General features: G+C 34.9%; 4 protein-coding genes across 4 annotated transcripts in view; 2 read left to right on the top strand and 2 right to left on the bottom strand.

The window, feature by feature from the left end:
• Positions 1–890: 890 nt before the first annotated feature.
• On the top strand, positions 891–3,753 carry Rab8 (RAS oncogene family member Rab8). The gene is made up of 5 exons (XM_068762976.1): positions 891–1,082; positions 1,328–1,388; positions 1,463–1,667; positions 1,989–2,129; positions 3,066–3,753. Exons 1-5 carry the CDS (start codon positions 959–961, stop codon positions 3,168–3,170), a joined length of 636 nt encoding a protein of 211 aa, XP_068619077.1. The 5' UTR covers positions 891–958; the 3' UTR covers positions 3,171–3,753.
• Positions 3,754–3,983: 230 nt separating this feature from the next.
• LOC137920093 (uncharacterized) lies at positions 3,984–7,344 on the bottom strand. The gene is made up of 5 exons (XM_068763336.1): positions 7,208–7,344; positions 7,080–7,139; positions 6,830–7,003; positions 5,004–5,147; positions 3,984–4,472 (listed from the first exon to the last, which is right to left on the bottom strand). The coding sequence occupies exons 1-5, from the start codon at positions 7,277–7,279 to the stop codon at positions 4,110–4,112; spliced, it is 813 nt and encodes a 270-aa protein (XP_068619437.1). The 5' UTR covers positions 7,280–7,344; the 3' UTR covers positions 3,984–4,109.
• A 215-nt stretch (positions 7,345–7,559) lies between these two features.
• Sec13 (secretory 13) lies at positions 7,560–9,303 on the top strand. Its single transcript, XM_068762998.1, has 2 exons — positions 7,560–8,205; positions 8,509–9,303. Exons 1-2 carry the CDS (start codon positions 7,636–7,638, stop codon positions 8,878–8,880), a joined length of 942 nt encoding a protein of 313 aa, XP_068619099.1. The 5' UTR covers positions 7,560–7,635; the 3' UTR covers positions 8,881–9,303.
• Positions 9,304–9,833: 530 nt separating this feature from the next.
• The window catches only part of PolE1 (DNA polymerase epsilon catalytic subunit 1), a 31,497-nt gene continuing 16,717 nt past the window's right edge, over positions 9,834–24,613 (bottom strand). The window contains exons 21-41 of the mRNA XM_068762938.1: positions 23,876–24,061; positions 22,989–23,153; positions 22,808–22,895; positions 22,093–22,211; positions 21,148–21,380; positions 20,653–20,778; positions 20,078–20,171; positions 19,637–19,818; positions 18,883–19,079; positions 18,105–18,255; positions 17,857–18,012; positions 17,138–17,343; positions 16,018–16,162; positions 15,499–15,683; positions 14,458–14,582; positions 13,797–13,874; positions 13,367–13,524; positions 12,263–12,428; positions 11,772–11,947; positions 10,425–10,557; positions 9,834–10,054 (exon numbers count right to left, since the gene is read on the bottom strand). Of these exons, the coding sequence (XP_068619039.1) occupies positions 9,887–10,054; positions 10,425–10,557; positions 11,772–11,947; positions 12,263–12,428; positions 13,367–13,524; positions 13,797–13,874; positions 14,458–14,582; positions 15,499–15,683; positions 16,018–16,162; positions 17,138–17,343; positions 17,857–18,012; positions 18,105–18,255; positions 18,883–19,079; positions 19,637–19,818; positions 20,078–20,171; positions 20,653–20,778; positions 21,148–21,380; positions 22,093–22,211; positions 22,808–22,895; positions 22,989–23,153; positions 23,876–24,061 (3,237 nt within the window). The 3' untranslated portion in view covers positions 9,834–9,886. The remainder of the gene's footprint in view (positions 10,055–10,424; positions 10,558–11,771; positions 11,948–12,262; positions 12,429–13,366; positions 13,525–13,796; positions 13,875–14,457; positions 14,583–15,498; positions 15,684–16,017; positions 16,163–17,137; positions 17,344–17,856; positions 18,013–18,104; positions 18,256–18,882; positions 19,080–19,636; positions 19,819–20,077; positions 20,172–20,652; positions 20,779–21,147; positions 21,381–22,092; positions 22,212–22,807; positions 22,896–22,988; positions 23,154–23,875; positions 24,062–24,613) is intronic.

Raw genomic sequence — 24,613 nt, 5'->3', positions numbered from 1 at the left:
TAAACTTAATTGAAATATAACACCGTTGTGCGAAGTAAACTAAATCGCTGTTCCAGACGTTATGCTTATATTGACCAAATTATATTGGTATTTAAACACCTGCTACAGTTTAAATACAGTCACGAGCCGTAAGAATGTCTTGTTGTAACGACGATTGACAACGAAATATACTGTGAAATACATTAGGCGTTATTTGAAACTCTTGAAGAAGAGTCGCATGACGACCAAAACGATTCTCCTTTTTACGCTTAAGTCTGTTGTCGATTTGAACACGCATGTTATGCTGTATGTAGATTTTAGAATAGTACTAACTATAAGACCAAATGATTATTTAGTGTATCTTCCTTACGTAAACAGTTTACGTAAAGGCTTGTTTAATTTTACACAACACATTACACAAGACTTACTGATTAGCCTCATGGTAAATTTTTGAATTACCTCAGTTAATGTTCCTGTCTGTCTAGTTGTTTTATTTTATACAAATGTAACTTATTTTCCAGGAACCCTTCCATTCCGTGAAATATGTCAGATAAAGCTATAAAATCCTTAGGGCTAACAACTTCGAAAACATTTACATATTCATTTATTACTGTAATGGATAATCCTGCATATAAAAAGCTTGATATGAGGACATGAAAATGTAAATTAATTGTCCTAAATCTGCAACAATTAGGTACTTAATCTTTCTTAAAATAATAAACAATTTATTAACTTATAAGGAAGATAATTTTCACTATTATTCTTTTTATAACGATTATGTTAAGATGAGAATATTTTTTTAAATGCACGAAATGTCGAATTTACAAAAATATGATAAATGATTTGAATATAAGTTTTTTTTTGTTTCGAAATGCACATGTCGATGGTACTCCCGTGATTTCAGCAGATACATCCCTAGAGATTACTCAAAAATGCCAAATGAGTGACCGTGTATTCTGTAATCAGATTGTTGTAAAAAATGGCAAAAACTTACGATTGTTTATTTAAATTACTTTTAATAGGTGATTCTGGAGTTGGTAAAACGTCTATATTATTTAGATTTTCCGAAGATGCGTTTAATATATCTTTTATATCAACCATCGGTAAGTGCCTTTAGGTCTTTGTACCAAAGGTTATTGTCAGAAAAATTGTATTTTTTGTATATAATTGTCGTTGGCAGAGTTTAACATTTTGTTGTAAGTGGCGATGTTTCCTTACGTTTTAAGCAAAAGGGCGCGGCACTACGTAAATAAGGCCCTTATCAAATTAAATGAATGAACTGTTTATGACATCATACTCACTAATTTTAATTAGCAGCTTGTCGTATATAACATTGCTCTGTTTACAGGTATTGACTTTAAAATACGGACGATAGACCTAGACGGGAAAAAAGTCAAGTTACAAATATGGTGAGATATTTAATATTTTGTTATCACTTCATGTTGATTTATCACAAAATATGTTATTCAAAATTAATTTTCAGGGACACCGCAGGACAAGAGAGGTTCCGTACTATCACTACGGCTTATTATCGAGGTTCCATGGGTATTATGCTTGTTTATGATGTGACAAATGAAAAAAGTTTTGAAAATATAAAGAATTGGATTAGAAACATTGAAGAAAATGCAAGTGCTGATGTTGAAAAAATGATTCTCGGCAATAAGTGTGACTTAGATGCTAAAAGACAGGTAACTATTTCTTGACTTTTTTAATTTTAATGGAAAATGTATCTCTTATTGAACTTTTATATTAATTTAACCCAAATTACTTCAAATTAAACCTAAAAATGTCAACAAATATATAAGTGAATCAAATATTATGTTCGGCAAAATATAGAAGTATTCAATATTTAAAATTTTTGTACAACTAATATTTACATTAGATATTTATAAGAGTTATTATTTAATCTGTTATCTAACATTAAACTGACTTTTAATATCTCCTTCATATAATATTAATGCATATTATAGCCATTCTGTAAATGTAAAATGTTTTTACTTTGATTTCAGGTATCAAAAGAGAGAGGCGAGCAATTAGCAATAGAATATCAAATAAAATTTGTAGAAACCTCAGCGAAAGACTCATTAAATGTGGAATATGCGTTTTATACATTAGCACGAGATATAAAAGCGAAAATGGAAAAGAAACAGGTATACAGTCACTTTTTTATATACATTTTAATTGATGATTTAATGTTCTCAAACTTTAATGTATAAGAGATTAATTTAAAACCAATCTTTGAAAATAAAATGTAAATACATTTAACAATCTCTTCTTCTAGTATAGTCAAAATAATAATGAAGAAATTGTTTTAGTGATATGTGAAAGACTTGTTTGAAAATATTAATTTTTAATTTGTATTGTAAAGTGTACAATATAGGCTAACAAATTATTTATTTATTATATAAGAGATTAAATAAAAACATTATTTACAAAGCTATGTAAAGTTTACAATTAAAATTTTAATTCTTAGTTGTTAAATTTCCTTGTCTCACTCGTATTTTTTGTTTCATGCACCATTTACAAAAATATACAGAAGGTAATTCCAGTTACAGATGCTATGTATTGTTGTGACGTTTTTTATTATGCTTTCATGTATTAATTAAATCTTTAATTTACATATTGCTTAGTTTTCTGTTTTTAATGTTTTAATATTAATTGATAATGCATGAATCCACTTATTAAACCTAATCATTAGTTTTCTTTTTTAAATAGTCTAATGCATGCTATTCTTCAGCTTAGTTTATTCTATAATAGTTAAAACCATAGCCACTTTTCACTGAAAATAATGTATTTCTGTAAATATTTATTATTAGAATAATCCTATTATTATAGCTTATTAGCGACCTTGACTATTACTTGTTGGCCCTCCACCTATCCAGTTTTATGTAGTACTTCTTTTTAAACTTGAAATTTCATTGTCATATATTATTTTTACATGCATGAATCTGACATTTTCAGAATAAAATTTTATTCATTTTAATAATTAGTGGTTGATATTTCATTGTAATAAAATATTTATGTGTGACGAGATTAATGTATTTATTTGTATTTGTTTAATGCTGTTTTATTTTGTATAAATCTAGGAGGCAAGTAATCCGCCTGGTGCTAGGAGTGGCGCTCACCAGCTACGAGCGAACGAGCAGCAACGCAAGCCGCCGTCGTGGCTGTCCCGGTGCAGTCTGCTCTGACGACGCCCCGCTGCCCGCGCGCCGCTCGTTGCCCCGCCCACTCACTAGTAGCGGTGTCCGAGCCCACCCACCTCGACTATATTTTTCGACCTACCATTTTATCGGTGCGACAACTCCAAACCGGGGATCAGACTTGCTTTTTGTATTTTTATATCCACAAATTCATTTGTTGTGAATCGCAGTTGCACAAAGCTGAGTTAAAGGTACCGTGGTTCAATCACACTTATAATAAATCAAATGTTACATTGTTTAAACAGTGTAATATTTAGAAGTTATTCATATCTATTAGATTTTAAATGTTCAGTGAGCAATATTGTGAGAGTATTAACTTGAGCTTCGGTGACTGCTGTTTCATTGAACAGTATTTTTGTCTTAAATTATCTGTAAAATATTTTTACTTCAAATGACAATTATTTTATTAGGGCAAAACTATTTGGTGTTACATAAAAATGTGGTTCAAAGGATATTATTATTTCATTTGTTAGATTATTAGCTGTATTTTTTCTTTTGCTACTTTAATTAAGATATATATTTTAATGTAATATATACAACATATTTAATTTGAATAAACAGTGCTTTTTTACGGATTGTTCTTATTTTAACCTAGCCTTCATAATACCCTGCTGAAATATTGGTACAAGATACATATATAGAAAAGCTCATTCACTTATTGCACAACATTTTATTCTGAACAATAATGTTTGATTTCTTTACCAATATAATCTTACTAAGAATATCACAACTAATTATTTTGATACATTTACATCCAAATCACATTTCATTAAAAACCTGTTCAGAAATAAAAGAAAAAAAAAAGTTTAGAAAATTTATCAGTCAACAATATGTACAGAGGTTTAGATGACCTAATCTGGAAGATCTAATGTTTGTTATTCCATAGAAAATATCTCTAATTTAAGTAACAAATTTCTAGTAAGAACTTCATGTCGCTTTAACATGCTTAGGTGTGGATCTGAATGGACGTAGTGCAAGATTTTTTGTTCCAATTAAGGCACTTTTCAAAGCAAAAGTTAATAAATGGACAAACTTGTTGGCAGTGAAAATAACACTATTAATCAAATATTGTGAGCCTTTTCTCCAATAGATAACATATAGTGGTATTGGAGGCAGTTTCTCAGACCAGATACCACTACGGTATTTCTTTGCACAAGACTCTGCTGACAATATAGCTGGTGCTAGTTGTGATTCCAGGGTTTTCTTTTTTATGGCTTGAGGAACCGATGCCTGTGCAAAACCCAACTCAACTAATTTTTGTCCAACATCTAAAGTCTCAACAGCTTTTGTCTGAAAAAAAATTAATACACAGGGTGATTGGCATAAAAAGGTTTAAATGTGTGAATGTATTGCTAAATGTATAGTTATCATTTAAAATATTTAACGGTAACTTTTTCTTTTGGAATCTGAAAGGGCCAATAACTTCCTGCAGTACAGTCTGCAGGAATACTTGGTAAATTGAAAAAGTTTAAACTGCTTTTTCCTATGTTTACATGACATAATTTAGTATTTCTTTAACCAATGATTTTTGGAAAGGGTGTACTATACATTAATTGACAGCAAATGAGCTACACATTCACCACATTCAAATAAACAATTATCCGTTATTATGTAACTAAATTATCAGTCTCTTGAAATATTTAGATCATATAGCTGAGATACTCTAATGTCACAACTCAAATTGTATATCCATGTGATAAAAAATATTAGGTTATGACTGTTATGTTAAAAACTTTTATGGTCAGGCATTGTAGCTCACTTAAGATATGAATTTTATATGTCAATTAAGAAGCTATTTAATTAAGTAAAAAATATAATTACCCCAGGTTGTCGTAAATGCAATAAGACTGTGGAAACAAGATCATCCTTGTCTCTTCCAATCGGTTTGAGGGTCACCATTTGTCCCTTGGCCACACATTCCAACCAATTCACAGCATTGCCGCTCACAATGTCTACTCCCCATAGCTTAAAACATGTTTACATAAAACCAATAAGTATATCTCTATTTTCTACATTACTTCTGTTAAATATAGTTATTAGCATATATAATATGTCAGTCTTCTTCTGTATGACTCAATATGTTTGGATGCATATTTGTTAACTAAAATGTATAAATTGCTATAGCACTTTTAAATAGTTAAATACTATTTGCAAATGCTATTTAGTGATTGAAGGCTCTTGACCTAAACCTATTTTTCTGTTAATGACACTATTTCCCTGAGAGTAGACTCAGCATCTCCATTTAGCAAATATAAAATAAAATTTAAATGTATAAAAAAATATAAAGCACTCAATTGCAAGTTTACATTAACTGGGCTGCAATATCTTAATACTCTGCGACACAGTATATGATACTTTTCAGTATTAATGTTTTTCGATGTATGCATATTTGAGATGCAGTTTAAAAGTTAAATTTCATTTTACTTATTTTGGAAAACTTACAGCTACGACATATTATCTATACATTTATAAGTGACAAAAGGTCAATTAAAATTTTTCACTTAAAGTAAACTACTCTAGATTCAAGAACTTGGAAAGTGCATGCATTTACTAGTGAAAAAATAACATCTATGTGCAGATGGATTCAGAAAATTGTACCTTTTTTTTAAATTTAGAAACCTTTTAGTCAAATGATAACTATGCAAATATGAATCCAATTATCCAATCAGTAATTACTGATTAAAAATATAAAAGACTACTTAAACGAAATTATATGTGGTAAATATGAAAGAATTTCATGTCAAGTCCATCAGGAATTACTTCAGTTTATTCAGCAATTTAATTACATCAAATATAAATATGCTTTGTTATGTATGTTCTATATTTGACTAGTTACTCAAGTTAAATATTTTTTTATTCAATAACTAATAAGCAAATAAGGGCTAGACAGAAAATATTCAAAAATTGTCTTCATCAACAAAAACAAGTATTCAAAGGCAAAGTCAAAATAGCTTTAATGTGATTATTTTAATCATTTATAATTATCAGCCTAATTAAGAATAATTAAGTTTCATTAGTTTGTAACATATCATCTACTAAACTAACAAGAAACTCTGATGATTTTACTAATAACTTTTTTCCTTAAAATTAGAATAGTTTATTTTCAAACATCTTTATTGCAAACATACTCTGAAAATAAATAATAAACCCCTGGGCTGAGCCAGTGCTTTATAAATTTTGGATTTTACAAAAAGATAAATTTACAAGTACAGCAAGTTAATTTTTATTCCTTTGATTATGTTGATGGCTGTCACTATTTGACTTAAATTTACTAGGATTTGTCTAGATTAAAAAAAAATAACTTATATCTAGAGTTAATCTAATGTGCTCCCATACAACCATAATCTTAAAGATATCCCAGATAAATGGTTGTAAAACATATTTTAACCAAATACTCACAGTTCAAATGTTTAAAAAGAAGATCAAAAAAATAATTCTTATTTTCAAAAAATACTTTAAAATATTTATTAGTTTTAATTTCTTCTATTAAAAGGTGATTTCAATAGAAATTTCATACATCATCTTTTAAATTATTATATTCAATTTTGAATAGAATAGGGATGCTCTAACAGGATCTTGTCCTTAAAATTTTTTTAAATATTTAATTGGGTCAAGTACAACATTAACTTATTACAACTGAAACTCACCTTGACTGGGATTGGTGGTTTACTGGAATGCCATAGTGGTAAAAATATTGGAGCTTTGTGGTTAATAAGAAGACGCACAGGCGAGTGCTGCACGCCTGTATACACTCCCTTTAATGGTTCATGATTCCTTATGAAATGGTCAGGAACTTTAGTAGCTTTTGAGAACTTGCTAACCTTATAAAACAATATTTTAAAATCAATGTTATGTAATGTAATCTTTAGTGTAGAACAATGATAATTAGATATTTACCGGACGTATTTTATGTATAGAGAATGCCAGCGAAGCTGTAGCAAGTGCATATACCGCTATCTGAAAGTATTACATAGGTGTAAGAAAACATTTTACTCTACGATATCAACTGACCTATGGACACGTACATTTACGCCTCGATAATCTTGATCTAATAGAACTTGCAAATTGTAAAAGATCCCTCCTTCTCTCTCCGACATTTTTATTGTACTACAATAATGATTTTAGGACTTTACATCATTAGCTCATCAACATTTTCAGAAATCTGAAGTTTTATAATTGTCAAGTGATACTGTCATAACAAATGACAAATTTTCTTATTTGAAATTATACAACAGTCTTACACGAAGTAATTAATTTTTTTAGTGTAAAAGGCAGTTAATAAGGTAATAGTATATTACAATAAAAATATAGAAGTACTGTTTCTTAACTATTCTACTGAAATTAATGAGTTTAAAAGGCAACACTAAATTCCACGTCAACTTATTTGACAATTCAAATAATTGTGATCGAATCGGAAAACTGCATTACATTTTCAACAAAATATTCTTACAAAATGATAAGTGTTTTAAATACAATCGATACGGGCCATGAAGACATGATACATGATGCTGAGTTAGATTATTACGGTTTAAGATTAGCTACATGTTCATCAGATAACACGGTTAAGATTTATGACATCAAGAGCGGCACACAGACTCTTGCTGCCGATTTAAAAGGCCACTTCGGACCAGTATGGCAAGTTGCATGGGCACACCCGAAATATGGCAATTTACTCGCCTCATGTTCATATGACAGGAAAGTTATTATTTGGAAAGAATCTGGCGAATGGTCAAAATTGTACGAATATACTGGACATGAAAGCTCAGTCAACTCCGTAGCATGGGCCCCTGCCGAGTATGGCCTTATACTCGCTTGTTGTAGTTCAGATGGATCCATATCGATTATTACATACAATCAAGAAGGTGGCAACTGGGATGTCAAAAAGATTCCAGGTGCTCATGCTATTGGTGTTAATTCAATTAGCTGGTGTCCGGCAATTTCAGCAGACCTAAATTTAGACCCTCTTAGTAATAAGGAGGCTCCTAAAAGGATAGTATCTGGTGGATGTGACAACTTGATCAAGGTATTATTTACTTTTTAAGTTTGATAATATTTTTAAATTATTTAAAATTCAAACAGTTTTTCTCCACTTTATTGATGATACTTATCTAAACAGCTAAAAATGTAAAAATAATATGATTTATTTATGATATTTACTACGTAAATTAAAATATTACAGATTTTTAGAAGTAATTTTTTTAATCCTATTTTCAGTTAAATTAGAAGCTACTTCAAATTTAATTAGAAATTCATTATGCTATAAAAAACATAACATAGATTTCATGTTTGTTACCTATTCATAAATAATATATAATCTTATTTTTAGATATGGAAAGAACAAGGTGATCAGTGGGTGGAAGAAAATCGTCTAGAAATGCACATGGATTGGGTTAGGGATGTGGCATGGGCTCCATCACTCGGACTACAACATTCTATGATAGCTAGCTGCTCTCAAGACAAAAGGGTAGTCATTTGGACAAGTGATGACAATGTCTCATGGACACCAACAATCCTGAACACATTTGATGATGTGGTATGGAGCGTCAGCTGGTCACTCACTGGTAACATTTTAGCAGTCTCTGGTGGTGACAATAAAGTCAGCCTTTGGAGAGAGAATGCTGATGGCCAATGGTTATGTATCAGTGAAGTTGCCAAAGGTTTGGGCCAAACAACTAATGAAGAAAGAAGCACTCTTTAAGTTAATCACTTTAATTTTTGAATAATTGTTGTAATACCTAATTTTGTGAAATATTTGTAATAATAGCTTAATGTCATCTAACATTTGTTTCATTTCATGTATTTACTTTCTATGAAAAGAACTTACATATAATAATAATAATGATTGTATATAACTTTGTAACTGTTAATAAAATGAAAACATTACATTTATATATATATATATATAAATTCTTTTAAATGATTGCCATAAACCAAGAATAGTAGGATAAGCTGGGTTTAATTGGATCAAGAGTATACCATACTTTTACAAAAAAATTTTTTAAGTTTTCTTAGACTTGCAGAAGGTCCTCATGAAAAAAAATACAAAATTTTAGTAAAAAACATCAGTTGGTCAGCTGGTTCCAAATTCATAACTTTTTCAGAAAATAATGATGGAGTTCTTCTTAAAATATGCATTAGATGGAGGGGAAACTTGCAATTTATGCTTTGATTTTTTTTGGAATTTTATTAATATAGTAATGTTTAAATTACTATCTATGTACATATACTCAATCTATTTTTTGCAGTATACAAAAATTCCAGTCAAATTGGACCACAATTAATAAAAATATAAAAAGCATTTGCCATTTAATTTTTTTGATTTTTGTTGTGTACATTATTTATCACATTACATTTTTGTGTCCTGTTATGTTGCCGAGTTGGTATTTTGCTAATGACATAGTTGCCAACTAGTCCCATCCTTGTTTTGTTTGTTTTAACAAGTAGGCTGAACAGGAAGGAGCCTGATCTGTCCTGAACCAGTCCAACCAGTAAAAGTTTCAGTTATTTTCTATGTGAGATGTTTTTTATTTGGTCTCTATCCACTGTACAAATCAGAATGTATTATATATATATATATATTATATTATAAATATAGAAAATATATGTAAGAATACTAGAAAATATTTTTAAATAAAACTAGTTCGTTTTTAATGTTAACTTTATTTAAAAAATTCATCATATGCCTAATTTTACTTAAAGCTATATCACATATTACTTAAATTAAATTCAATTAGTTCTAATAACAAAGGCATCTTGTAGTATTCAGCTATTGATTTAAAAGTGATGAGTTGACTTTGGATTTCTTTCTGTGAGACCATGAGAGCAAAGTCACCAGCACAGTCACAAACAACGGCCAAATTTTCTCTTTTAACCTGTAATAAATAGTAGTAAGATTAAAAGTGGATTCTTCACCCCACCTAGAGCCAACAAATGTTACATTTTGTTCATTATGATGTTATTGTTCTTTCTCTTTATATTTTTAATACAAAATTTAACGCAACAACCATTTTGAGAAACAAAATGATAATTTGGAAAACATTAATATTTGCACACTAATGTTTGATGAACATGAAGGAAATAGAAGCATACAGGTATTTTTTTATTATAAATAAACTTAGAAGTCACCACTACCTATCCAATATTTTTATGTTGTAGTATTTCTTGTTTTACTATAATCTCTATAATAAATATGTTTAATATTAACTTAAATTTGAAACTATGATAATAGAGTTCTGTACTTACTTGATGGCACCGAGTGCAAACAAGATCTTGTAGAGTGTAGGTCATGGCGCGTCTGTTCAATATCTCTATAAGTCTCCATTCTAATTCCTGGTTATCATAAGGGGTACCGCAGGAAGAGCACAAACACACCGGCCTGCAATAAAAATGTCTACGTAATTTACATATATTCATCACATTATGTGTACTTCGAAGTAAGAGCTGTAGATGCCACTTGGAGACAGGTAATAGAAAAAAGATACAATTAACAAACTGACTGCACGAATAATAAAAAAATGACCTTAAATTTAACCAAAAAGACTCTAAGCAGTACAACTGGATTCCGAGTTTACTACTCCCCGTTCAGCCATGTTATCGCTCTTATGCTACGCTGTTTGTATTTAATTGTTTGGACTCACCTTTTGAATAAATTAATGTAATTGCTACATTACTATACGAGTATAACATATTTACATTTTTTTCTGTACATAATTTCTTTCGTTGTTGTTAAAAACAGATTTGATTTATATTCGTGTTTAGAAAATAAAGTACTAATTAGTACTAATAAATGTTTTTTCTTGTTACAGCCTCTCTCATTGTCAGAAGACGCTGGATGTAGGCCTGCCAAAAGGTCTTAATGGTAAACGAGGAAGCCTATGTCTAGCTGTGGACGCCCTACGGCTGAAATGGCGATGATGATGATAAGTAACTCTATTGTCATATAATAGAAAATCGTTTAAGGCTATACATATTGGAGCAAAGGCTTTTAGAGCATTTTTAAAGCGTGTGATATCAGAGTTGCCAAACACCTAAAATTGTTTTGATGGTTTACTCATTATGTTTTAAGGAATAGAGAGGGGCTTTATATAAGGGCTGTAAATTAATGTAAACCGCATTATGACATGCATGAATTTGCTTTTTTATAACCTCCGCTATTGGGGGCCTCTCTCTCCCTATTGTATTTATGGGACATGTCATTACAATCTTATTTATAATAAATATATAACATTCTTAATTAAAATACTTATTCACTTTTACGATTAAACAATTTTTACTTATTTAGTTTCAGTTTTGTTTATTTTGGCTTTATTTCACATTAGTGTTCTACAGCCGCGCGGCGCATAAGTTATTGTCCTGTTCCACTGCAGCTGTTGCAAGCCGTAGTCTGCCAACTAGATGATTAATTTTGGGGTTCGTCGGGACTCTTGGACTAGCAAGCGGCCGGTAAAATTTGAAAGCTTAAGTGGTAACTGTAATGTGAAAGTGTGCATGTAACGCATTATCACACTAGTGTAGGCGTATGTGTGAGTATGCTGGGCGCTCATGTGTGCATGCAAAGCCTGGTGGTCGTGGTGATGGTGGTGTACGCACGTGTCGGTTGTGTCGCGGTGCGTGTCGCGGCACAGGTCGAGGTCGCGGCAGGCGTTGCACACGTTGCAGATAAGCTCGGGCAGCACGCACGCGGCGCACGGCTCGCGCCATTGCGCCGCCTCGCTGAACTCGCCCACGCCGATCAAACGCAGCAGGTTGCGACGTAGCAGCGTCAACTATTGTTCGACCAATACAATTGATTGTTTTCTATGGTTCACCAGTAAAGACAATATAATAGAAGCTACAATATTTTTCCTATAATTTCATTACATGAAATAAAAAGAAATTGCAAGAAAAAAGTATTATTTTTGGAACAGGTTTTATTTTTTTTCCAATGAACTGCCACCTTATGATATCAAAACTTCCTACTGTCATTAAATTAATATGACAGTAGGTAGTATTTCGAGAAAAAATCAAAAGCATGTAGATCATTTTATTTTAGGTGATAAAGTTGAGAGGTTCTTTGGGGTGAGTCAGTGTACAGTTGGTACCTGGTCGTCAAGCGCACTATCCAGCGACAGCACTTTGCAGACAGCGTTAACGAACAGCAGTGCTGGCGTCGCGTCGCTGCTGAACGCGTCCGGCCGGAGCCCGGGCTGTGGCTCGATATCCGACGGACGTAATGTCGGCATACGACTGTTGATTTTCTCCGTTACTCTGCGTGAATTTTTTTTATTCCAAATTAGTACCTATCCTTATTGAAATACCGTTTAATTTGCCTTGAACAAGTCATCAGCATCTCAACCTATAGGTCCCCAAAATTCTTCCCAAGCTTTCCCCAAAGATCCCCACAATGACCGGTCTTGCGCTGACCATATCCAGCGATCTTGACTATGACGTGGGGATGTTTAAACGACTTTATATATACTTAGGAGTAGAGAAAGGTTCTCTGTCCTAAACAAACTAATAGACTGTGATGTGAAGTATACAACATGACAGTACGTAAGGAACGGACATACGGAACGCCATACCGGAACGGTTGTATAGTTTCAGCTGATAAAATAAGAAGGTTCAAGTGGCATCTACGGACATAATTGTACTACACGAATAAAATCACATCAAAAGTAGCAACGCGAATACGATATTACGTGTATTATGACGTAAAATTTACAGTAAACAAAAACTACACGAGAAGACTTATACGTGGAAGTTTGAATATGTGACAATGACTATCGCGGTAAGCGGGCCAGGCAGGGTCGAGTACGCCACGGTACGATACTTCAGCACGACCGATCGAACAACCATTCGATCATAAAGTATTAATTCACAAAATAATATCTTCCTATTATTTTTTAATATTATGTAAAAAATACTTTCTACTATTAAGAGTCCAGAGAAAATTATTGTACTTAATTTTATGTTTAATTTATATTGAAAATTTTTTTTGTTTTCTAGTTTAAAAACCATACATTACGGCCATAATATGTAATGAAATACAAACAAATTATCGAGTGTAATAATTAAAGTATAAAAGCCTATGAAGAAAATGTCGTTTAAATCAGACGACAGACACCAAGCAAAAGAGGAAAGCATCAATGGATTTATCAGGATTATTTGGCAGACGAGATAATGTTTAGCAAAGGTGTAGCTCTCACTGGAACAGCTTCTGTGAGATCTCGCCGGCGACGAGCGCGGGCAGGGTCTCGGGCGCGGTGCAGGCAGCGCTCACGAAGCCGGCCACCGCCGCCGCGAACTGCTCGCGCACCGCACGCGGCAGGAACTGTGCCAGGTTCCACTGCATCGTCACCTCGCCCTGCAACACATTACATTTATAAGGGAGAGTTAATAAATTCAATTGTTCAAATTATTATATAATAAGACAAACAAAATATTCACAGATATTATTTTTTTCAACAAAAACATCATTTTAGCAATAACATGTCCACTGCTGGACATAGGCCACCTGGCAAACGTAGCGATTATGACATATCCCCCTCCCCCCTACATATCTTTGAGACCAATGAATACCAGGTATGACGTTTACCAAAACGTCAAAATAGATAGATAATAAATATGAGAACATACGTCATCTGATGTTTCCTCTTCGGAAGATGGCGGCACTTGCGATGACCCGACCTCTACTAAACCTTGCGGCAATTTACCCTGCAAGATAAACATATGTATAGGCACACCAACCCTGATGGATAATGAACTACTACCACTACCATTAGTAGACTATGGGATCAGGAAATGGATATATATACTTGATATCATCATTCATTAGCTGTCGTTCGCCCGCTTCTCGGGGCTTTGTGTGGGTGGAATGCCAGCGAAATCCCTACTTAGCTGATCTTTCCTTGGCGAAAGAAATATTCGTACCAAATTTCAAATCTCTCAGTATTATTTTTTCACAGACATGGTGATGAGTTAGTACTTCGGTAAAAATGTCATAGCTTATCACCCACCAATTAATGTATGGTACACTCTATTCAAAAATCAATGGTTTCATAAATAATTTATTACATAATATAGTAAGAAAATATGTTATCAAAATTCGAATTACAACATATTAAAATTTTTTATTGTTTAATATGTGTTCCTCTAAACTTAGTGCCGATAGAAATTATTGTTGTGTCGTATTCCAATAGAAAAATAAATTAACGTAACATATTTCAAAGTGATATTTATACAGGTTGATTGGAAACAAGTGTAGAGATTGGGTTTAAAGATGAAAATACTTCAATACCGTTACACCGGCGTGGTTGGCCTCGTCCAACCACAAAAGGTATGACCAGCATTGTTTGTACCGGATATCGATGCCGTGGAACAGCTCCTTGTTCCTAATGCTCTGCACGACAAATTCCACATAACCTGAAAAATTTTAGAAACTTAACGATTTTATTACACCATAGTGTACACCAGTACTACACCATAGTGTAAACCAGTACTACACCGTAGTGTAAACCAATACTACACCATAGAGTAAACCAGTATTACACCCTAGAGTAAACCAGTATTACACCATAGACTAAAACAGTACTACACCGTAGTGTAAACCAATACTACACATTAGAGTAAACCAGTATTACACCATAGAGTAAACTAGTATTTTTCATCATTTTATGTGCCATACCCCATATTAGTTTTTTCTAAAATTCTTACGCCGCCTATATAAAATATATTTTTTATATTAAAACGACAGAGTTAAACTTGTATCTAGTCCGGTTTCGAATTGCACCACGTAACAATATAATTGCTCTCAATAAGGCGTGGGTCCCATGTTGGGAAACACTGTCATAGACAGTCCTACCAACCAATGAAAAAAAAATTTCCGTCTTCTTAGTGCGGGAGTTTTAAATGACAATTTCACCTTACTTTGCGTGTGTGTGTGCAAGCGTGCGTGCGTGAGTGCGTGTGCGTGCGAGCGTGCGTGTGCGCGCGTGCGTGCGTGTGTGTGTGTACTTGCAAGCAGTAATGTTCTCGACCATAAGGCGTCTGCCTAAGCGATCTAAGCTTTGAGGACTCCCTGTTTAGCGGAGTCGACCCGACCTCTGGGTCCAGCGCGAGCCTTAGTTTAGTTACTGCATAAGTGAGTTTAAGCTCAAACTTGAGATTTTTAGCCCCGTGAAGCTTTTAGGCAAAAAGTACTAAAATGACATTAAAAATTATTTCTGAAATATTTCGAAAATATAATAATAATATATGAGCCAAGTCAAAATTAAGAAATATCGCATTCGTTGTGTGCAATGATACATAATGCTATAATTAAAAACTCTTTTAATCTTACCAATTCCGTCCAGCACAGTATTTTTCTTAGTATAAAGCAGGATCTTGTTAAAGTCTGCAAACACGATGGTAGAGCCCAGCCGCTTGAACTCCGCCACCAGCATCAGGAACAGCTTCTTCATCAGGTTATACAAGGTGCGGCGAAGTGCCGGATCATATAGCAGGGATGTAGGCGTCTTTAACCATCTGAATTTATTTATTTCATTTGATTACATCTACATGTAATAAGCCATAATCATAAGCCTAACAATTACTTTAAATCAGGGGTGTCAAACGTCAAAAAAAAACGCGGCCAGAAATGAACGTTTTTGCGGCCAATATATATATATATATTAGGTATAGTTTAATAGTTGTTACAATATATATCATATATCAGGACGTAAACATAAATATAAATCTATGCATATTCTATAAATAAATTTAAATAACTTAATTGATCGACTTGATTTTGCTAAAGTTAGTTTTTATGTTTAACACCCCTGCTTTAATGAAACCAAAACGTTTAATTCTCTTCACGTGCCTATAAAAGTGTGTGATCTGATAATCGGCGAAGACGTTTTTGTAGACTGTGACGTCACGCAGCCACGACGCGATCATTGTGCGCAGGATCTTGAAGGCTGCGCTGCACTGCGCCGTCTCGTCGTAGTTCACGGTGGCGTTCGCTCCTTTACAGACAAACTTAATCATACTCTATTTTGGTTCAAAAATAGGGTATAAAATATGGCAAATATATGGCTTGCTGGTATCACATAATAAATTTATTTAAATTTTCAATTATTGGTTATAGGTGTAAAGGCTGTTATACCTGTAATGTCATCTAAGAAACTTAGAGTGTAGTGTATTGAGACCACATTCTTATCGTAGTACTGAGTTTATCATATGACATTAGTACAACGGGTTAGTTTCCGTAGCCATGCGACATTGCCCTTATTCTGCTTCGGGATAGGCTTTTCTCTATCATAAACGGGACCTTCGGAGTCGCGGGAGTTTAAGGTGGGTTAGGCGACTCTGTGGCGGACGATGGTTCGAACCATGGAGATAGCACCACGAGGGTTTCGGAGGTAGCGTGAACCATACACGCATACCCCGAGATGGGCTATCTAGACTAGCACAGCGTGAGGGAAGACCGCGTGGCGATCCCTGACCGATACCGCGATACCGCGGTCCCCCGTATAGCGCAGAGGGCGATCACAGGAGGGGGAGGGTTAGTGGGTAGGAATCCCACATACCCCTGTCCTCCCCCTAGAGGCGAGGCATATTGAACGTCCGGAAGATTCCCTCCTCCCCGAAACCAAAAAAAATGCTTTTCTATCTATTAAACCCAACTCTTACAGAAATTCCAGCAGACATGTGATGTCGCTGGTGATTTCATGAAGGTCCACCGGTGAACTCAAGTGGTTGGTCTTGCAAGATGCCAACAACCAACCACTTTGAGTTTAGCTAGAAAGACTTATCAGAAGGCACCACAAGGGGCTCTCGAGCCTCGCTGCCTTAAGAGGAAGTAAACTAAGCGCCCTCAGCGCCCTACCTTTCTCGCATCCATAGAATATGCGAATGCCACTTGGACTACCCAAGGGTAAATCTAGTAGGGTCGGACGTTGTTAATGCTTTCTCGTGTCCCGTATGGTGTCAGTACATACCGGAGGGCGTTGCGATGGCATCCTGTATCGTGTGCTGGTGGGCGCCGAACGAGGTAGCGACACTGGTGCCCTCTAGCTGCAGGATGTGGTGCGCCTGCAGCAGCGCGCACACACTCAGCGCGTCGTTCTCCAGCTCCACGCAAACACCGTACGCGCCGCTCGCGTTGTGCGTGCACCCGGACATTTCTTCTACTTCACTCACTAACCTAGATCACACAAGTAGCTATAAATTTTGGTTCCTAATATATGCAGTCCAATACCCTCAGTGTCAGTGTTGACTTATGGTGGTGAAATATGGTCTCCCACTTCGAACCTCATCGGTAAGCAAACAGTCGTTCAATGAACCACATGGAGAGCTATACTCGAAATTACACTTTGAGATCGAATCAGAAATAAGAAGTAACTATGGTGACGTGATTTAGCAACTTGAAATACCTGTGGGGAAACGATACGAGCATTAAAAATAGCCGATGGGCTTTTGAATGTTGAGGAGATCACGCACCACCAAGTACAGTATAGAAAACCCACGACATGAATACACGTTCTCTATTGATGTCGCCGGAAGATACTGGATATAAGCTGCTTCTAAAAGTGATTTTGAAAGTGGACTTTGTCCAGCATTGGATATTATATATATATATATATATATACTTATATATAGACACATGTATATATTAAGCTATATAGTCATTGTATATATAAACAGGTTTCCTATTCACCTGTTATCATCAATTTCGCGTCCGCCCAGATCGGGTCTTTCCGAGTTTGAGCACCAAAGTACAAAGTTGTTTTTGATCAAATGTCGTGCGTAGAATAAATCTGCTCCGAACAGAGTCGGATCCGATGGCATATTTCCCAATGGAACGTGGAAGTATCTGAAAAAAAAAAACATATTTAAAATACCCAAACAGTTTATGTGTTCTGTTTAATATCCAATATATTTATAATAATTAAAATAAAGTATTACCTGCACTGTTCTATGGTTAAATTCAAAACTGATTCCAAATTAAGGTAATGACGGACGATGGCTCTGGCGCCAATTTTCTGCCATTCCAATGTGCTGTAGAGTGTCTCCACGTCTCGCACGTGCAGTGGTACCAGAGGAAAATCTGACAGGCCTGTCAAAAGTTTTTTGTATATGTTAAAAATGCCAGAACATTCTGGTTTCAGAATTTTTTTTTCAAAGTGATGATATTGAGACAATTTAGTTATATAACATTTATTTAAATAATTAATTAGCGTTTTAAGAGCGTGAAAAGAAGGTACAGAGTAGTCTAAGAAAACTTGACGTAACAGAGATACTTCAATACAGATTATAGATATCACAAAATATTTAAGAAACCTCTGGTTGTTTGAACATTAAAGAATTTTTACGGCACTAATTTAGTGATTTATTTAAATTTTGTCATTATTAAATATAAAAAAAAATAGTATGATTAACCGATAATTAATGGAAAGGTCAATGCACGGTTTCACTGCAAAATCGAATAAGAAATGTAGAATACTGAAAAACCATGGTCACCGACATAGCTTCAAGAATTGCTCTTAATAATCGAGTCGAAAAGCAGCGCAAAACCGGAACATCATGTATCTTTGAAGGAGACTGATAGGCGCCTTGCATTGTATCATTTCATGGGTAGAGTGTCTAACTATTATTGTGACGTAATACGTTCAGGGGGTGGGGGAGTCGTAAGTGTTATAAGACAGAGATGGATCAATGTGGAAGGGCGTGTAGTCGCACGCACCGGGTACGAGCGCCAAGAGCGCAGCAGGTGAGAGCGCTGTCTGCAGCGCTACGAGCGTCGCCCCGCAGCGCTCGTCGCGGTAGCGCTGCAGCGCGCGCCCCACGCCGCGCCACACCGCGCGCGCCTCGCTCTCCGCCACCACCTCCCACGTCAGCTCCGCGCCCGGAACCTCGCTCTCAGCTGTACCCAGTTTTATCCTGCACATTTAATGAAACACTCTAACCATAAATACAAAACCGATGCAATAGCCTTGAATACTTGTGTATTCAAGGCTATTGCAAAAACGAAAAATATTAGCGAGGTAATTTAGAAAGGCATACTAAAAGAACTGTTAATGTTAAACACAAGGGGTCTATAAAACAAAAATAGATTTTGCAAGCCAAACAATTCTATAAATCAATTCATAAAAATAAACATAATAAAAATTAAAAAAAAAAAAAACTAGAGTTACTGTATAATTTGTTATGTGTTCTAACTTATACTAACAATAAAAAAGTTTTGTTTTATAAAATAAATTAAGATAAAGTTTAATACCCTAATAATTTTTTAGCCACAGTTATTTGGCAAAAAAAGTATAAAAATGCGATTTATCGAACGAGGATTACTTTGAAGGGGATTAAATTGATCTGGAAGAATAAATAAAGAATTTACATTCTATAAACAAATTCATCTTACGATTTGAATATTACAAAAAATATCCATAAAAATCTGGATCTGTTTATACGTTAATAATAATATTTAATTTCCAACTTACTTAGCGGTCCTTTCGGCGGAGAACAATGTGTTCATGTTGGGCACCTGATTTGTTTTGACTGTGTCCAGCACGAATATGTACGCCTTCTTTGTAGGTCCCAATATTAACGACCACATGCTCCGAGTAGAATTTAACGCCGAATGTTGATATAAGAATATGTACTTAATTGGAGATATTCCATCCTAGAATAATTGTCATAAGTTAATATTGTATGAGATAGTGCAGGGGAGACCATTCTCCGTGATAATCGGACCCCTTAAACTTTTTAACATGAAAAGCGTATTCGGGTACATTTAACTAGAGCCACAAATAATTCAAAGAACCACAGGTTGGCGACTACCGTTGTGTTTATATGAGAATTATATATATATACATAATTTTTATTACATATTACAAAATAGTGTTTGTAATGTTTGTTTAAATAATGTTTGTAATACATACTTGTTTTGGCAAATAAGGCTGATGAGCGACACTCTTAAACTGAAGCTGACTTAACGTAAAGGTATCCATATTATTTGAGCCCGTTTGAATTAACCTGAAATCCAATTACAGTTATAACACTAATTAAAGAATTGTATGAAATACTATTGATATAATATCACAGATTGCATGTCCGGAGAAGTGTTTATTAAAACATTCGGAACTAAAGATAACTTCGCTCTCCATCTCATTCTTTTTCCTAAATATCCAACTGACTGATAATAAACCAATACTTGAACTATATCATCTTTACAGTCAGGAAGATTGCCACGATAACCGCCGGTTCTGCGCTGCTTACTTCCAACGACTTCCCTTGAACCTATGACGTCCGTCTTCTAAGTGGGGTCCTCTGCACACGCCGCATCTCATGGCAGCCATTCGAGAATCTCTCATTCCCAACAGGCCAATAGTTGCATTTTCGGTAAATATAGGCGTCTATATATGCAATTTTTGACATATGGTTTTGAGTTTCTATCGGCTGTAAAGAAGTATCTTTACATAAAATGATTTAAGAATTACAAAATTATTCTCCCTACCGTCTAGCCTCTTGCGGGTCGACTGCGCAAATGCATCCCAGTTGGACGAGTACTCTGAATTCGAGACTCATCTGCGTTTCGTAGATGCCTTCGATTTCCGGAGCTGATAGTTCACCCATCAATTCCCTGTAACAATAATAACTATTATTATAAGCAATTCAAAAATTAAAACGGAGTGTAATATTTATATTATAAAAAGGAATACTAATTTTTTAGCTTCGGAAAGGAGTTCCAAAGTTTTTAAGTTGCTTGACCTCAGGTAAAATCTACGGTTATCATCTTACGAAATTTTTATCTACTAAAAACTGCCTCGCGGCTAAGACGAAGGTAGGGGTAGGTTGTCAGCCACTACTTTTGCGACGGCGGCACTCATACGCTTTTTATCTCGACCTCCATATCACCGCACTTTCCTAAGACGCAGTTAAGCAGTTTTAGTAGACTATAGAACTTGATCATTTAGTTATAAATTAAAATGTTTCGTTGGTTTGGACTCACTCTTGGTGTTCCCTGTACATCTGCTCGGGCACGCTGTACTGGTAGAGGTGAATGGCAGGGTGAGCGCGCGGAAGCACGCGGTTGCAGCGCTTCCAGTAGGGACCGCTGTCGGCTGCGCGCCCCACGCGCTGGTTCACGTAGAAGATCCGCGGCACCGTCAGTCGGATCTGATGCAGCTCGTTGCCCAACAGAGCCCACACTCGGAACAACCCTGGCTCCGACGTCTCCGCTACCTATACCACATAATGTATGAGATGTGATCAATAAATACGGTAAATGAATTTTTATATCCGTAAACTATCTACGCCCATTTGAATGAATACGTTCAATAGTCTAATTCATTGAGATGGTCTGTAGCAAATTTTAACAAGTTGCAACTTCCCTATCAACTAGAAGGGAGAGATTATATCCGCTGTATTTGAAAATGATGCGCGTCATTTTTTACAATTTTTACGCGAGTTTGAACAACGCCCTTACATAAAATTTTATTTGAAGTTTGTAAATGTGTCAAAGAAGCTAATTAAATGTTAGAGTTAGTGTATATATATACACATATATATTACATATGGTTAGCAACTAAATCATTGCTGATTTTAAATATGAAGGAAATGGCAATGTAAGAATTCCCCGTTCGTAAAATGTCTGGTCTTTTCTCTTAAAAAGAAATGATAAATCACCAGAACGAAATCTTTCAAACAAATTACGACACTGCCTTTTTCAGGGTTCATCTTTCAACAAAAGAAAGTGTAGAGTGATTCTATCGACAAAAGCGGCAACGACTTATTTACGGACCCAATATAAATATGTATGTATATATGTATCTATGTGTATTTATATGTATGTATATACATGTATTTATATATATACATTGCTTGTATATGTTATCTAGAACAAAATAACCTTCATTAAATTTTTAGAGGTGTACTAGCGCATTGTAATATTGACCTGTATGATCTGCCACGGTGTGTTCAGCAGGGTGCGTTGCGCTCGCCGTATGAAGCCGCCCAAAGTGTTCACGGGACCGGTACTCTTAGGTACGGCTGCTGTCGACTGGTCTATTTTACCTGGAAGAATAATTAATATCGGTTATTTGTAAAGACTTGATAATTTAAATTTTACTATAAATTTAACCACAGGACTTTCACAGCTGGACATAAAACTCCCTCATAGATTTCCAATGGGTCTACAATTGAAACCGGTTTAAATTCTGCTTTTTCTACGTCTTTAAACGATGTTGGTGACATCATACGCTGCGCTAGCCACACGTGGTCTTCACTCTAGTATCTTAAAGCCCCAGCGGTCATCTGTTCTACGCGCTATGTCACCTACAGACTGCTCTTGTAATCCACTAGGCTATTTCTACAACTTTTTTCATTTTGTTTTAAATAGCGCAACTCGCTATCGTATATGCCTACCCCAATTGCATGCATCTGCGTTTGACTCGAGCCAAGACTGTTCACAGTTACCCTGCAATTCTTTTAACGCCACCGCGTGTAGCGTCTGCGTCTTTTACTTATTATGTTGCCTGAACTGAACATTTATCATTTACATCTGTCAATATGTGACTGGCCAATGTCCATTTTAGCTTTATACTTTTTAACCCAGCCTTTTTCCATTTTGTATATTTCCACAGGTAATAAAAATTTGATATGAATCTTACCACGTTTTCTACGGTTTTTCAGGCCTCTTTGTTCCATTTGCCAATTCCATTTTTTCTTTTGAAAGACGATCCACGCCGTTCGCTCTTCCTGCAAACAAGTGATGTTAAATGTTCATAATTAATTCATTTTCCATGTTGCATCTTATATTAGATGTTGCATAATCTATATCTAAAACCTTACCTCCGTGGTTCCGAAAGGCGGCGGCGCTCCAAGCGCTTCCCTCCAGGTGGCAAACTCCTTGATCGGGGAGTCTTCTCGCTTACGTTTGACCGTGTGCACTATGGGCCGGATTGAGGGCGCTGCTGTTGGTGCTTTACCGATATCTTCGATGTCTATCTCCTTGTTCTGGAACATTAAAATGACTGTCATTTACTGTTATTTTTTTGATTTTCCTATACTTTTAAGAGTTTTTACCTATAGTAAAGATGTCTCAAAAAATTCATGTTTGACAAATTTTGGCCTAACATAGCAGTGCCTTCTCCGTTGCCGAATATTCAGAAGTCCGAGACGCGACATTCATTTCGAAATCTACTTGAAAAGAAAATTTTCACTAGGTAATGAAAGAATGTGTGAATACAGCAAAGAAGGCAAAATAAAACTAATAAAATAGTGCCTTAAGTGACTCTGAGTGAGCATTGAGAGGTCAGCATTCAACCAGCGTACCTAAACTGCCCTTTTCCCCTGCTTTCGGCAAATCGGGTGTCAAATACTGAGCTTTTCTTCAATTCCAGCTACATTTGAAGTCATAAATGGGTGTAAAGGAAATTCTTTTACTTGTTTTACATCCTTTTATCACATCTATATTTCAAGGTGCACTTGTATATTTATTCGTAACAATGTAAAGGAAGTTTATTTTTTTACATTGTATGCATTGAATGAAAATAGTTATATATAGTAGATAGTATTTTTAAAATATTTCTTGAAATTATTATCATAATGTGATTAATTAAAAAGTTGCTACACCAGAAGTCAATTAAGTATCCGTATTGCGTATTAATTGACTGTGCCGACAGTCAATTTAATATCCACACAGTCTTTGTCAACATATATAAACGTAAAAAACTTACAACGCAATCACCAGCTTGACTTCCCGCCGCCTCATCATTCGCGTCATCATCATGCGACTGTTCCAACTCCTTAGGCTTTGCACTGAACATGTCTGTTATTTTCCTAGTCTTGTACTTGTCTTGCTTGGCCAGCATCTTCTTGTGCAGCCAGTCGGGGTATTGGACGCGCGGCACTGGGTTGTCCAACTGCAGAAGAATTACGTTAAACAAGTTATTTTTTTTTTATTTAATAATCTTTATTGTACATGCTAGGATACATTTAAATAGTTTCATAATAATAAACAAAAAAGTACAACTTGCGGTCTTACCACACGAGGCAATCTCTTACAAAAGTTGTAGTTAACGTGTACAAAACATACATAGACATAAATATGTGTATAACATATACACTTAATATAAGAAAGTGTAATAGCATATGGAAATATAATTATTAAAAGCGATTATTTACTTTCTTATGGATAGTTGAAAGTAAATGGCTGTATGAGTATATCCGGTTTTCGATACTTTTATACATAGCCATATAAAATATAAAATGTCCTAGACTTAAAAGAGCTATGTAGAGGGCTAGACTTGGGATTTGTCACCAAAATCGAATTAGTAATGCAATCGACATAAAACAACTGATTTGCAAGCTGGAGTGAGCAAGCATAACAAATGGCTATTGTTCAAATGACCGGCGAATGCGGTGCGGGTGCGGTCAGGTACCCTCAACGACAGACGAGGGGTCGTTTGAAGACT

The sequence above is a fragment of the Battus philenor genome, unplaced genomic scaffold (genome assembly GCF_028537555.1).
Source record: "Battus philenor isolate CCGP_79_NKW_IND1 unplaced genomic scaffold, ilBatPhil1.0.hap1 SCAF_17, whole genome shotgun sequence".
NCBI lineage: Eukaryota > Metazoa > Arthropoda > Insecta > Lepidoptera > Papilionidae > Battus > Battus philenor.
The sequence above is the reverse complement of the archived record's forward strand: the minus strand, read 5'-3'. Positions and strand labels throughout refer to the sequence as shown.

Excerpts from the sequence above, each read along its gene's own strand:
- Rab8 (XM_068762976.1), top strand. The coding sequence starts at position 959 with ATGGCAAAAACTTACGATTGTTTATTTAAATTACTTTTAATAGGTGAT. Across the intron at positions 1,083-1,327 it reads ATCTTTTATATCAACCATCG|GTATTGACTTTAAAATACGG; the intron begins GTAAGTGCCTTT and ends CTCTGTTTACAG. Across the intron at positions 1,668-1,988 it reads ACTTAGATGCTAAAAGACAG|GTATCAAAAGAGAGAGGCGA; the intron begins GTAACTATTTCT and ends CTTTGATTTCAG.
- LOC137920093 (XM_068763336.1), bottom strand. The coding sequence starts at position 7,279 with ATGTCGGAGAGAGAAGGAGGGATCTTTTACAATTTGCAAGTTCTATTA. Across the intron at positions 7,004-7,079 it reads CTATACATAAAATACGTCCG|GTTAGCAAGTTCTCAAAAGC; the intron begins GTAAATATCTAA and ends TTGTTTTATAAG. Across the intron at positions 5,148-6,829 it reads AACCACCAATCCCAGTCAAG|CTATGGGGAGTAGACATTGT; the intron begins GTGAGTTTCAGT and ends ACATGTTTTAAG.
- Sec13 (XM_068762998.1), top strand. The coding sequence starts at position 7,636 with ATGATAAGTGTTTTAAATACAATCGATACGGGCCATGAAGACATGATA. Across the intron at positions 8,206-8,508 it reads GATGTGACAACTTGATCAAG|ATATGGAAAGAACAAGGTGA; the intron begins GTATTATTTACT and ends TCTTATTTTTAG.